This window comes from Oryctolagus cuniculus, chromosome X (genome assembly GCF_964237555.1).
Source record: "Oryctolagus cuniculus chromosome X, mOryCun1.1, whole genome shotgun sequence".
NCBI lineage: Eukaryota > Metazoa > Chordata > Mammalia > Lagomorpha > Leporidae > Oryctolagus > Oryctolagus cuniculus.
In genome coordinates, this window is record NC_091453.1 from 71084258 (window position 1) to 71097292 (window position 13035).

Sequence of the window (13035 nt, forward strand, 5' to 3'; positions counted from 1 at the left end):
GTGTGGTAAGTGTTACCTGCTGTTGTTTTGATAAGCAATCTGTTACCAATAATATTTTCACAAATAAAAACATTTTGTGGATTTCCAATTAGATACCAGCAAGGAAATAAGCCTTTATAATTTCATGAAGCTAACCACTGCTTTTTAATTTCAAGACAGTGATTAGTATTATAAAATGACCTAACTTAATAGATTTAAAAACTAGCAGTTTTTCATTCCCTACCAATAATAGAATTGAATTCAACTATATTTGTTTTACATATATCTTTACTTATGAGAAATGTGATCTGACTAGGGTTTAGCAACTGGAATTCTGTATGAGAGATTTTTGACTCTTATTAACTCACTGATTCATGCACATCAAGGGAAGTTGTGACTCAGATTGTATTCAGAGCAGTAAATCGACACAGACCATGGTACAGTTGACTTTAATGAACAAATATAACAAAATGATTTCGGAATGACTGTCATTATATAAAAACATGCATCACATCACAAACACTCAGATGCCCAAGATGAGAGTCATCATTAGAATTCCTGAAACTCAAGTTTGTGAAATATGATATAATCGAATTTTATTTCGTGTTTAATGTATATGTGCTGTGCATAAATTCCATGATACTTTTGAAATATTTGGGGTCACCTGAATTGTTTATTTACCCAAGAAGAAAAAAGGTCTCATAGATATTTTAAGTTATAGGGTTTTATTTTCATAACTCAAATTAATATTAAAAAGTCTTTCCTCTTCAACATATTCTATTCAAGTAGTGTGTATTTTCTAAATAAAGCTAGGAGTATGTTGTTTTGATATGTAGTTTTCAATGTTAGAAAATTTCCCTAAGGCCACCTGTGTTCAATTCACATTTTTTTCTCTCAGGAGAGGGTGAAAAGATTAGACCCATTGCTGAGGAACAGGTGTGCAATCCATCCTGTTGCTCATCATTTTTTGTAAATTAACATACCTTCTCACATGTTTCATAGGACAGTGTGTATCCGTCTACACAAAACAGGCATGGATAATTCCTTCAGTGGTATCATTTTGGATTATGAAGGAAAGGGGGCCCGGCCATATTTAATTAAAGCACTCAACAGCACCAGTTTTAAAGAGTAAGTCTTCGAAGTAATGTAGCTAAATTGATAGGGTATATAGATCACTTTAGCAAATTATGTGATTACATTGTCTTGGAATCGTCCAAACATTCAAGAGAGATGGTTTGAAGGTCCTCCTTCCTTTGATGAATTTCCAAAGCACTGTTCTTGCATCTCACACATGACTGAAGAACCAAGCCACCATGTTCTGAAAATTGATCACGAAATTCTGAGGTCATAAAATAATATATAACTGGATCAAGACAGCAATTCAGATTGGCAAGACACAGGGAAATGATATGGAAACATAAAGTGCTCTTAATAAAAGAGCAATTTGAAAAGACTTCTTGCTTCACCATCATGAAGAATGGGAAGTTAAGATGGTAGGGAGTGAAACACACAATGAACACCACTGCACACATCAGGACCATCTTCAAAGCCTTTTTCCTCTCTTTGGTATTCTGAGGGGCAACTTGAACTTCTCGTAAAGATTTTCTTGTTTTCCACGTGCAATAAGTAATAATAATAACAGGCAATATAAACCCTCCAAGTTCAGCTGCAGTTACCATGCCAATCGAGGAAGCCATGCTAATATTGTGAAGCCCTAAATCAGCAAAGCAGAATTTGGTGTTGTTGGCTAAGCCAGCACTTCTCAGAATAGGGATTGGCAAGCAGGCAGTCCCCACGACGACCCAGATGGCAGCACTGATGCCCACATCGTACCTCCGCTTCCAGTCTCTGGCCCTGAAGGGCTTGAGGAGAAAGAAGCACCTCTGAAGACTGATGCACGTCAGGAAGAAAATGCTGGCATACATGTTGAGATACTTCAGGTAGAAGCACAGCAGGCAAACGGCCCTCTGGAAAGGCCAGTGGTGGCTGATGTAATAGTAAATCCGGAGGGGCAAGGACAGCACGTGAGCAAGGTCAGCCACGGAGAGGTTGATCATGAAAATGATGGCTTTATTTTTCCTCCTGATGAAGCGGCACAGAACCCACAAGGCTGCAGTGTTGGCCAGAAGACCAGGGACGAATATGAGAATGTAAGTGGTAGCATACAGGGAGTATTGAAATGACATTTGAAGATCAGTGCACTTTGCTCTTGTACTGTTTGTGCTGTTACTTCCCATCTCGAGAATTTATGTTCCTTCCTTAGGGAAAGCATTAGAATGATGATATCTGCAGAAAACAGAACAAAAATATGGTCAAGGGCAAACCAGTCCATATATCAGTATATAGGCATATTTGTTTCCTACCATAGAAACATTTAGGTGTGAACTTTAATAAAAATGAAAACATGTCTATGTAAACCAAAAATATCACGCTCATCTACAAACTGATAACAGCATTGACAAAGATATTTCCATGAATAAAAAAAGATTGGCATTTTGGTAATAACCACAGTCATATTTTCCTTTTAGTTGTAAGAGGCAGTAATTGAACTTGCAGAGGTAATCAACTGGCAAGACTTCACTGCAAAACAGCCCTGATATATACATCCCAACACCTTTGTGGAGTTCCACAGTTCTGTTTTCCAGTCGTTACCATCTGTATTTTCAAAGTTTGAAATGTAACTAAGTTCCCTATCATCAAACCTAAAAGAGAAAAAACTTACTCCATTTTCAACTACAACATTATAAAGGATTCTATGATTGCTGAGGTGTATTTGTGAACTTTGTGAACAAGATATGGGATAGGAACCTGAGGATATGTTGACAGGTCACTAGGCCTTACAAGAGTAGAATCTTGGAAAAGCTAGTACAATTCTGATAATCTTTGCCTCTCTCCTTCAGAATTTTACGAGGGACAGACTTAGTCTTGCTTGCATTTCATGGTGCGTCTAAGAAGCATCTGCAACTGAATTTTTGTGTTTATTAACAAAATCATGGTGTTTTCAGACAATCATGCTAAATTGAGACTATGTTTGTAATCATTTCAGCTACTAAAGTATATGAAGGACTAGAGTGCGTTTGCTATTAGATGCAATAACAAACAAACAAACAAACAATAAATAAATAAGAGTGAAAAGGATTATCTTTCCTTCAACTCTTAGGGTAACTCTGGTGAAAAGTTATTAATATAGAAGGCTATATTTTTATAATCATACTTTTTATAAACATCTTCCCTCTATGAGTCAAAATTTGTTCCTGTCATTTCAACCTAGTTCCTCCTGCCAAACTCAAACAAAAATTGAAGTCTACTCCCTTTACACATGAAATCTCTTCAAATGTCTGAAGACAGCAATTCTGTCCCCTATCAAATATTTTTCCAGAGCAAACATGTGTTCCTAATATGACATGGGTCTTGTTCTTGGTTTTCTTTAGTGTCAGAACATTATTGCTTCTGGCCAAGAGCCACTACAGTATAGCTTATTTTATTCTTGAAAATGTTAGGTCAATTACCCAAGTGTTTGATACTTTTAAGAAATATTATTTATGCACCTTATTGTAGAAGCAAAACTATAAGTGTGATTTTAATACTCCTTTATACTCTTTATTGTTTGCAATGGAAATTTTAGTTTGATACATATTTTACAGAAATAAAGGAAAGGAAGCACAAAAGTAAATTCAAGCACAAAAGTAAATGCACATTTTGCAACAACACTTGAAATATGAGTTTTGAAAACAATATAAAGTCTGAGATAGTGTCTATTCAACTTCAAACACAGTCAGTTAAAAGAATGGAAAAATGTAGCCAACCTATGTACAGCCTGTACAGTGGGAAACAACATGCTTGATACCTTTGCACTGACCATGTGAGGCTCTCAGAAACACTGTATTTACCAAACTGACAGTTTATTGCAGTCAAACAACTAGGTCATTCAGGCGAACAGCTATTCTCAATGAGTTTTTTTGGTGTTTTTGCATTTAGTTAACTGTTTTGCTCAATCAACCAATTATTCTAGTAAACTCTAAAGACTCCACGCCATCTTTTATTGTGGTTTATTTGTCTGTTTATCAAATGCACTAACTAAAATAATCTCATGCTCTGTATAATCAATCTAAATTTTAAAAAAGCACACAATCATGAATCAGAAGTGGTCTTGATAGAATTATAGAACAGTTAATGTACATGAAATCTTTCCTAGTCACCTGTGGCTTTGTTATAAAAATGATTAACAATCACTGAACGCCTACTTTTGACCAGGTGCTCTGCTAAGTACTCTGCATATACTTTCTCAATCAATCTTCTCAGAAATCCTATGAAATAATAACATATTGATGTTACCTTACAGATGAGACTTCAAGAAAGTCAAGACTCACTTCCTACCTGAAACCTTTCCTGATTTCTCCAAACCACAAGTCTTTCCTCTGGCCTCATTGTATGCATGATTTTGAAAATTTTCTTTAGTGAGAATACACTTAGCACATTCAACATGCAGTGGTTATTTACCTTTCCATGCAATCTATTGTGTTGTTCTAAATACATAACGATCTTTTACGTATCAAAGACTGGTCCTCTTCTTCCTTTCCTCCATAGTAAAGTGCTTAGTAAAGTGCCTTAAACATATGAGGAGTTCACTAAGTTTTTGTTGAGTGAATCACAGAATGCATGATGGACAGATGAATCTAGAAGTAAAGAAAAGGTCTCACTGAGAGCATAGGAATGAGTGTCTGGGGGATTAGAATTTAGCTGTGATGTTTGACTTGACCACCAGGTGTCATAAGTATACCAACGTTCAAAAAGCTTTTGATCTTTAACATAATATTTTTTAAAGATTACATTAAGACAGCAATCTTACTAAGAAAGAGAAGTACCAGCAGCATCCTGTCAAACTTTAGAAGCAAACATCTTTAAAGGGCATTTGAGAGACTTTGGGTTTATTTTATGCTATGTTTCTCAACCTCCATCCTTCATACAGCTCTCTAATGACAGTTTGACTTTGAAATGCATTGTAGATCCCTAAAGTATTAGAGCTACTAAAGGCCATTAAGATCGTCTGATTCAGTTACTTTTTATGTGAGAAAACTAAGGCCAGAAAAGGGGGTTCGTACTAAAATTTCCAAACTCATACAAAAAGTTAGTGGCAAATGCTGACCAGGATATCTCGCCTCCCATTACAGAGCTGTTTCTATTTTTCCAGGAACTTCTAAAATGAAAACCATATTTTTACAATTATCTAGTAATAATACAAATGCTCAGAAATGAACTGGTGCCAGATTTTAAACCACTAACCTTGACTATGAACTGTTATAACAAGAGGGATTAGTTGCTTCCAAATATTCTAGGACAAATGCAGTACTTTTTTAAAATAAATATTTCTAGTCCCTAGTGATAAGATTGTGTAAGAAGCCTGTTGAATTTTAGCTTATGCTGTTTTGAAACTTTTGTATTTCTTCGCACAGGGTTGGAGTTTCACATTCAAAAACAGAGATAAGCAAAATAAACACAAATTATATATATATATATATAATATATACATTTCCAGAATTTTCATCGCTAACATTTTGGTATACATCCTTTCAGCTTTTTCTATGTACATACATCAGTAAATGACTACCCATGTAATTATTTTAATGAAATTTTACTCATATATCCTTTTAAAATTATGGTTTATATTCATTCTATAATAATCACAAATGTCTATGTCAATAAATATGCAAATCTAATTTCATATACTATAATTAATTTAACTGGTAGACAATGAAGTAGATTGCCATTGTTTTACTTTTAGAAGCAATGACTTGATAAACATTTCTGAGCACTCATCTTTGTGAATTTATCCTTTGGATAAATTCTTACAAGAAAAATTTTGAGGCTTTTGATGCATAGTGCAACACTGTCTCCAGGAAGGCATCTTATATGAAATTTCAAAACTATTGCTTTCTCATAACATCATATTTTTAAATATGTGTGTTTTCCATATATAACAAATTTTGTTTAGTTGGGAAAAGAAATATGATAGAGAATTCTGACTCATTTTTAATTTTTAAATAACAAATTCGATATAATTATGATGTACAATGTGATGTTTTGAGATACATATACAGTGTGCAATGCTAAAATCAAGCTGATTAATTCATTGCTAACCCATATACTTATTATTTTTGTGAGGATGCTTTAAATCTAATCTCCTAGCAATTTTCAAGTATGCCATACATTATTATTAATTCTAACACTATGATGTATGATAGGTCTCCAGAATTTACGTCTCATTTTTTAAGATCTAACCGAAAAGTAACTTCTGTGTTGTCACAAACCAACCCAAAAAGTATTTTTCATTCCCATCTCAAAACAGTGGTTCTCAAACTTCAGCATGCCTCAGAATTATCAGCGGGCTATCCTATCCAACGAGATTCTGATTAAGTAGTTCTGAAGTAGGGCTTGAGAATTTGCATTTCCAATAAATATTCATGTGCTCCAGAGCCCAGACTTTGAAAAACAACACCTTGAGGCCAGAGCTGTTGCTTAGAAGGTTATGTCGCTGATTGCAGCTCCCGTGTGGACAACAGTTCAAGTCCTGGCTGCTTGACTTCTGATCCAGCCCTCTTCTAATGCCTGGGAAAGCAACAGAGGGTGGCCCAACCCCTGCACCCATGTGGGAGACCAAGTTGAATGTCCTAGATCCTTGCTTTTGGCCTGGCCCAGCCTTGGCCATTGTGGCCACTTGGGAAATGGACCAGTGCATGGAAGACCTCTCTCTTTGTCTCCCCCACCTCCTGTAACTCTACCTTTGAAATAAATAAAATAAATATTTAAAACAAAAAAAGAAAATTATTACCTTAACACTTTGTTAATAAAATCAAGGATTGTATTTTATCTGAGAAATCAACATATTACCTCTTCATAAATATTGTGACTCATTTAATTAAAAAATAATTAATAATTTCTTTTCCACATGGGAAACAAGGAAACCAAGAAAATATTTGTGGCCTAACATTTATCACTGTGTACTGTGATCTGGTCTATTTATCTACATTCAATTATTTCTGTGTCCTGTACGGAAGAAAGTGATAGTAAGATAAAACACAGGAGCCGGTGCTGTGGTGCAGCTGCTTGGCGGCCACTGGAGGGTGAACCAACGGCAAAAGAAGACCTTTCTCTCTGTCTCTCTCTCTCACTGTCCACTCTGCCTGTCAAAAAAAAAAAAAAAAAAAAGCCTGATGGAAAGCCAAGACACTGTTGCAAAAATATCCTACATGAAGGATCTCTGTGTATGAGACCCCAGTGGAAAGAAAGAGCCATCAAAGATGGATGTAATTTTCTCTGAAGGGAGGAGAGAACTTTCACTTCACTTATGGCCTTATCTGAATACTGACGAAGTCTGTGGTCACAAAAGGCTTCCATAGCCTTGGTGGCTCATGGCAAGAGCCTCAGGTGATCACTGAGGTCATAAATAAGAGTGTTAATTGTTAAATTAACAACAGAAGTCACTGTGCATTTACTCCCCATGTAGGACCTCTGTTCTTAATGAGTTGTACTATGAGAATTAACTGCAAAACTTGTTCTCAAACAGTACTTTATACGGTGTGGGGGGGTGCAAACTGTTGAAATCCTTGCTTAGTATAGTGTTGGTCTTCTGTATATAAAGTTAATTAAAATGAATCTTAAAGAAGAATGGGATGGGAGAGGGATTAGGAGATTGGAGAGGCATGGGGGAGGGGGTGATTATGGGGGGAAAAACACTATATTCCTAAAGTTGTACCTATGAAAATTGTATGCATTAAATAAAAGCTTAAAAATTAATAAATAAAATAAAATAAATTAATCAAGATTTAAAAAAAAATACCGGCATGCAGTGCCGGCATCCCATACAGGCACTGGTTCAAGTCCCGACTGCTCCTCTTTGATCCAGCTTTCTGCTATGGCCTGGGAAAGCAGTAGAAGATGGCCCAAGTCCTTGGGCCCCTGCACCAGGGAGACCTGGAAGAAGCTCCAGGCTCCTGGCTTCAGATAAATTCAGCTCTGGCCTTTGCGGTCATTTGGGGGGTGAACCAGCAGATGAAGACTTCTCTCGCTCTCTGGCTCTACCTCTCTCTGTAACTCTGTCTTTCAAATAAAATAATTCTTTTTAAAAAATACAAAATACAGTGATGAAATCATTGCATTGTATTTAGATTTTAGAAAGCAAAGTATCAGGATTCTATGGTTTTTCTTTTATCACTGCATTTGGAAGAATGTCATCACTCTCTTAATACCTTATTGAAAAATTAAACGTTTAGCTGTTATTTTTTACTACTCTACATCTTTGAGAAAAGCTTAAAAAATTATTACTAAAATATTCTAACATTCTTACCCAAATTATTTCAATTTAAAAATTATTATTAATTTTCAGAATTACCACTCTTTTGGGGCCAGTGCTGTGGCGTAGCAGGTAAAGCCACCACTTGCAGTGCTAGCATCCCATATGGGCTCCGGTTCAAGTCCTGGCTACTCTTCTTCTGATCCAGCTCTCTGCTATGGCCTGGGAAAGCAATTGAAGATGGCGTAAGTCCTTGGGCCCCTGCACTCACGTGGGATACCTGGAAGAAGTTCCTGGATCCTGGCTTCAGATTGGTCCAGCTCCAAGCTTTTCAGTCATTTGGGGAGTGAAAGAGCAGACAGAAGACTTCTCTCTATCTCTTTGCCTCTTCCTCTCTGTAATTCTGCCCTCCAAATAAATAATTCTTAAAAAAAAGACTAATCACTATTTTGTGACTTATGCACTTCAAAGAACAATGTTTCTGAAAGTTCAAGACTAGTATAAAACAAAGCATGTATAAGGGTATTTAAAAATGTTCATGGGAAAAATGGACTCATTAGATAATTTGGGGTGGGCATCTGGCATAGTAGTTAGGACACCTGTTGGGACATCCACATTGCACGTGGGTGTACCTGGGTTCCATAAACCAACTCTGGTTCCTGACTCCAGCTTTCTGCTAATGCAGACCCTGGAGGTAGCAATGATGGCTCAAATAGTTGGGTTCTTGTCACTCATGTAGGGGACCTAGATTGAGATCTTGGGTACTGGCTTTGGCCCCTGTTCAGTACCAGTCCAGCCCCATGTTTGTAGTGGTCATCTGTGGAGTGAGCCAGCAGATGAGAAACCAGTCTCCCCACACAGCTGCCTATTGAATAAATACACAGGTAATATCTTAAAATATAAGCTTATGTTGGTGCAAAATTTTTGAAATCCATTCCCACAAGGAGTCTTCAAAGGGTTCATAGAAAGTAAATATTTTGAAAAACCAACTATGCACACACTTCAAAATTCTTCACACCAAAATAAACTTTTATTTTAATTCCATTTCCATGAACTTATAAGTATTCACATATTAAAGTAAGATAAACAATTTTTGAGATAAGTAATGATCTCACAAATCCTATTTTCTTCTTGAATACCAGAAAGTTGAAAACAGTAAATTCAATCAAAGAAAAAAAGTGCATTAGCCTTAAAACTTTTCATTAAATTTTAACGAAGAATGGGATGGGAAAGGGAGTAGGAAGTGGGATGGGAGTGGAGGTGGGAGCGTGGGTATAGGGGGAAGAACCACTATATTCCTAAAGTTGTACCTATGAAATTTGCATTCATTAAATAAAAGCTTTTAAAAAGCTTTCATTAGCATTCAAAATGTAACTGATAAGCACTTTGTTAATTTATGACTGATTTTCATTTGTAAAATGGGAAACATAGTTCTGATTTTTTAAATTTTCCCCCAGAAATTGGAGAGGCATATACATTTTCATGCCCAAACACTTTTTGAAATTCCTATTCTGATGCCAACAAGTTTTTAATTCAATTTTCTAGATTTATTACTTTTTTATTGACAGTAGATGTACTATAGTGGTTCCAACTACAATCTTTGGAGTCAGGAAGACCTGAATTTGAGTATGAATTATATTTCCTAGCTTAGTTGAGCCACAATTTCTTAAACTATATAATTTATACTATTGCCTTTTTTTTACATTCAAAGAGTTAAGCAATGCATATATATATAATACTTCATATTATCATAACTAGTGTGGTTGTTTTTCCATTTCATTGCATGTAATTTTTGTAAGTTATTAAATAAGATGTATATAAATACATTCCAAAGTTCAGCTTAACATTCATGTAACACAGGAAGCTGCTCCTGATTTCTTTGGTTTTTGTTGACTTTCTTGGGATTTTTGAAGTATCTAGCAACTTATACCACATAGCAGCAGTGTTTAACAACAATTACATTTGCTTTGTGCCAGGCATTATCTAGCTTATGTTTAACCTATATTTAAACTTAATCTTCATAAAAATCATATAAGTAAGGATATATTGTCATTATGCCCATTTGAATTTTGAGAAATGATTCTTCTTTTTGTTCTTATTGCTAAACTGCTAGTTCATGATGGAACATGAATTTAAACCCAATAAACCTGGAGTGATGTCGTGGATGCAGCAGGTTAAGTCACCACCTGTGACACTAGCATCCCATATGAGTGCTGATTTCTTGAACTGTAGGACCAGGAATGTCTGCTAAGTAAGGAAAGAGAGAGCTGCTGATTTCAGATAAACAAGGGTTGAGCACAGGATAGTCTGACTACACCTCAGGCTGTTGTTGAATTTCATGTTTGTTACCAACTTCTCAACCAGCAGATTATTTCAGGGCACTACTTCTTCAGAAATATTTAAGCCACAGACCTATAGTAAACTACCTACTTATGTAAGGCCCACCTCATTGGCCCCATCATTGGAGTATTCTACCCACAGAAAATAAAAATTATCATTTTAATTTTTATATTTGTAATCTTTTTTGATGAGGGACAGTTATGAAGTGGCCAAGAAACTTGCCTGAGAATAAAGGACCCTGTTAACTAGATTTTGGATTGTGGCAGTAATCATTCCTCTCACTCTATGAATCATTCTAATTCACCTCACTGTGCCCTAACCTTGATGAGTGAAGGAAATGCTTAGGATATCCCGTCTACTCCCCTATCCAACAAAAATTACAAGGGTCAAGGAAGTCATAGAGTAGATGAATTTTGGTTTTGTGGGGAGAACACAGAGGCATCAATAGGAATTTTTATTACACAGATTTAGCCTTTTCTATCATCTCCCACTTTGCACAAGTGATATTTAAGTCCATACAGTCTTTTAGGACCTTTCCCCTAGTTATATCTTTCATGTTACTTCTAAATGCAAAGCTTTCCTTATCTGGGTCTCAGATCACAGCCTTATCTTCAAATATAATAGATATTAACTTATTAATTTAACATCTTTCATGTCTTCAATGTGTTAGGTATTGTTTTAGGTACTGATGATGACATGGTATACAGACAAAAATGGTCTCTGCCCTCACAAAGTTGCAACCTCCATTGCATTGCGGCAACTCCTCTTTCACACTTAAAGAAATATTACCTATCCATCAAAGTTCCATTTATGTCACATCTCCCTAATGAAGGCTTCTATTGCCACCCAACCAGCACTGTCCTTCCACAGTCTTGCTGCTGAAATCCCTTCCTAGTAGCCTAATCAATAATGTAAAACACCAAAACAAATGCTAATGAATGCCTAAAACTTAATAATATTCTCTGTAATGATATTTGTACTTAAGGGAAAATATTAAAGGAAAATAATAGCTTTATTCAAATATTTGAATGGTGAAATTTCACATAGTAGAACTCAAACTGAAACATACTTTGGGGATCAGAGATCTGTTGGACTCCCTCAAATCATAGCTATTGGACTTAAACATGTAAATCCAGACCTGCTGTAAAGTTTATGGTCCACTACTTTCAGTACTAGAAAGGACTATGCTGCCTATGTTCATTGCATTCTTTCTTTGTTCTTGTTCGCACTCAGGATGGGTGACCCTGGAGTATAATTAAGACTCAGGCAGGAAAAGCACTGACTAACTTCATGGTCAAAACTCCAGTGCCCTGTGCAGAACCCAATAGCTCATTTGTTTCCTTTTACATGACTGTAGCACAGAGAAATAAAATATTTTACTCTAACTCCACGCCCGCTGTCCTGTGACTCCAAGGACACGAGAGTGCCCAAATCTAGTCTGTTAAGGAACTAAATTGGCTAATATTCCATTGATAATGTAGCGTTGTGATGAGGAGCACAGACTTTTTTGAAAAACGGAGTTTGGTTACTGGCTTTGCCACATACTAATTTGGGGAAAGTGTTTTAACTTCCATGTGCTTTGATTTCCTCACTTCATAATGGAATTAACAGAACTGCCATGAGTGTCAAGCCCACAGAAGGTAGTTAATAAATTTTAACTATTATCATTGTTATTTAGAAATTGCCTGGGCCTGTGATCAGTTGGCACAGCCATGTTACATTGGGGTAAAAGGTAGTACGTCACTACAGAAGGAAAAATAAGGCATCAGCGCAAAATAGACTAGTCTCTTAATCTGGAATAATCTTTATCCCTGGGAGATTTAGGATTTATGTAATACTTCTGGATTTATTTGACATTACAACATTGTCACACATTGTTTTGTTATTAAGTTTTCTTTTGCTACATATTTAGCATTTATTTGGCTAAACAACGTTCAGAAAATCATAACTCTGGAAGAGAGCCTATGTATTATCTAATCTATCATTTCTGTGCTAAAAATGAGTAATCTGAAGCTCAGAAATTGATGAGCCTTGCCGAAAGACATATAGAGAACTCAAGACAAAACCAGGTCCAGAATCTAAGTCTTATGACTCTCTGTTCATTGTACTTTTCCCAATATATCACATTAGAAATATTGAATTCTATTTATGCTTGAATAATGTTTTTCAGTAATTAAAATAATTTTCTATAATTATCCCATATTTCACATCTGTTCATATGTAATCTGATCCAAGCCAAATATTGTCAAACTGCGGATCCAGTAAAGACTTTTGAATATGTTGGTTACATTTTGGGATAACTTAGTCACACAAGAGGTGGTATCTCTGGGGTCGCTGCAAATGTAACACTATCCTGACTTTAAAGACTACCTCTGGGGAATACATAAGAATGAACTCATACATCTTTTCTGAAAGCATAGATTGAT

The 13035-nt window shown here is 35.8% G+C and overlaps 1 protein-coding gene across 5 annotated transcripts in view; it reads right to left on the reverse strand.

The window, feature by feature from the left end:
• Window positions 1-412: 412 nt before the first annotated feature.
• LOC100340280 (putative P2Y purinoceptor 10) overlaps window positions 413-13035 on the reverse strand; it is a 50471-nt gene continuing 37848 nt past the window's right edge. For 4 of the 5 annotated variants that reach the window (XM_070066809.1, XM_070066808.1, XM_008272964.4 and 1 more), the window contains exon 2: window positions 413-2265. In XM_070066809.1, coding sequence (XP_069922910.1) covers window positions 1173-2216 — 1044 coding nt within the window. In that variant the 5' untranslated portion in view covers window positions 2217-2265 and the 3' untranslated portion in view covers window positions 413-1172. Of the gene's footprint in view, window positions 2266-4479; window positions 4656-13035 lie in introns of those variants that run through there. The other variant, XM_070066810.1, reaches the window with a different exon arrangement.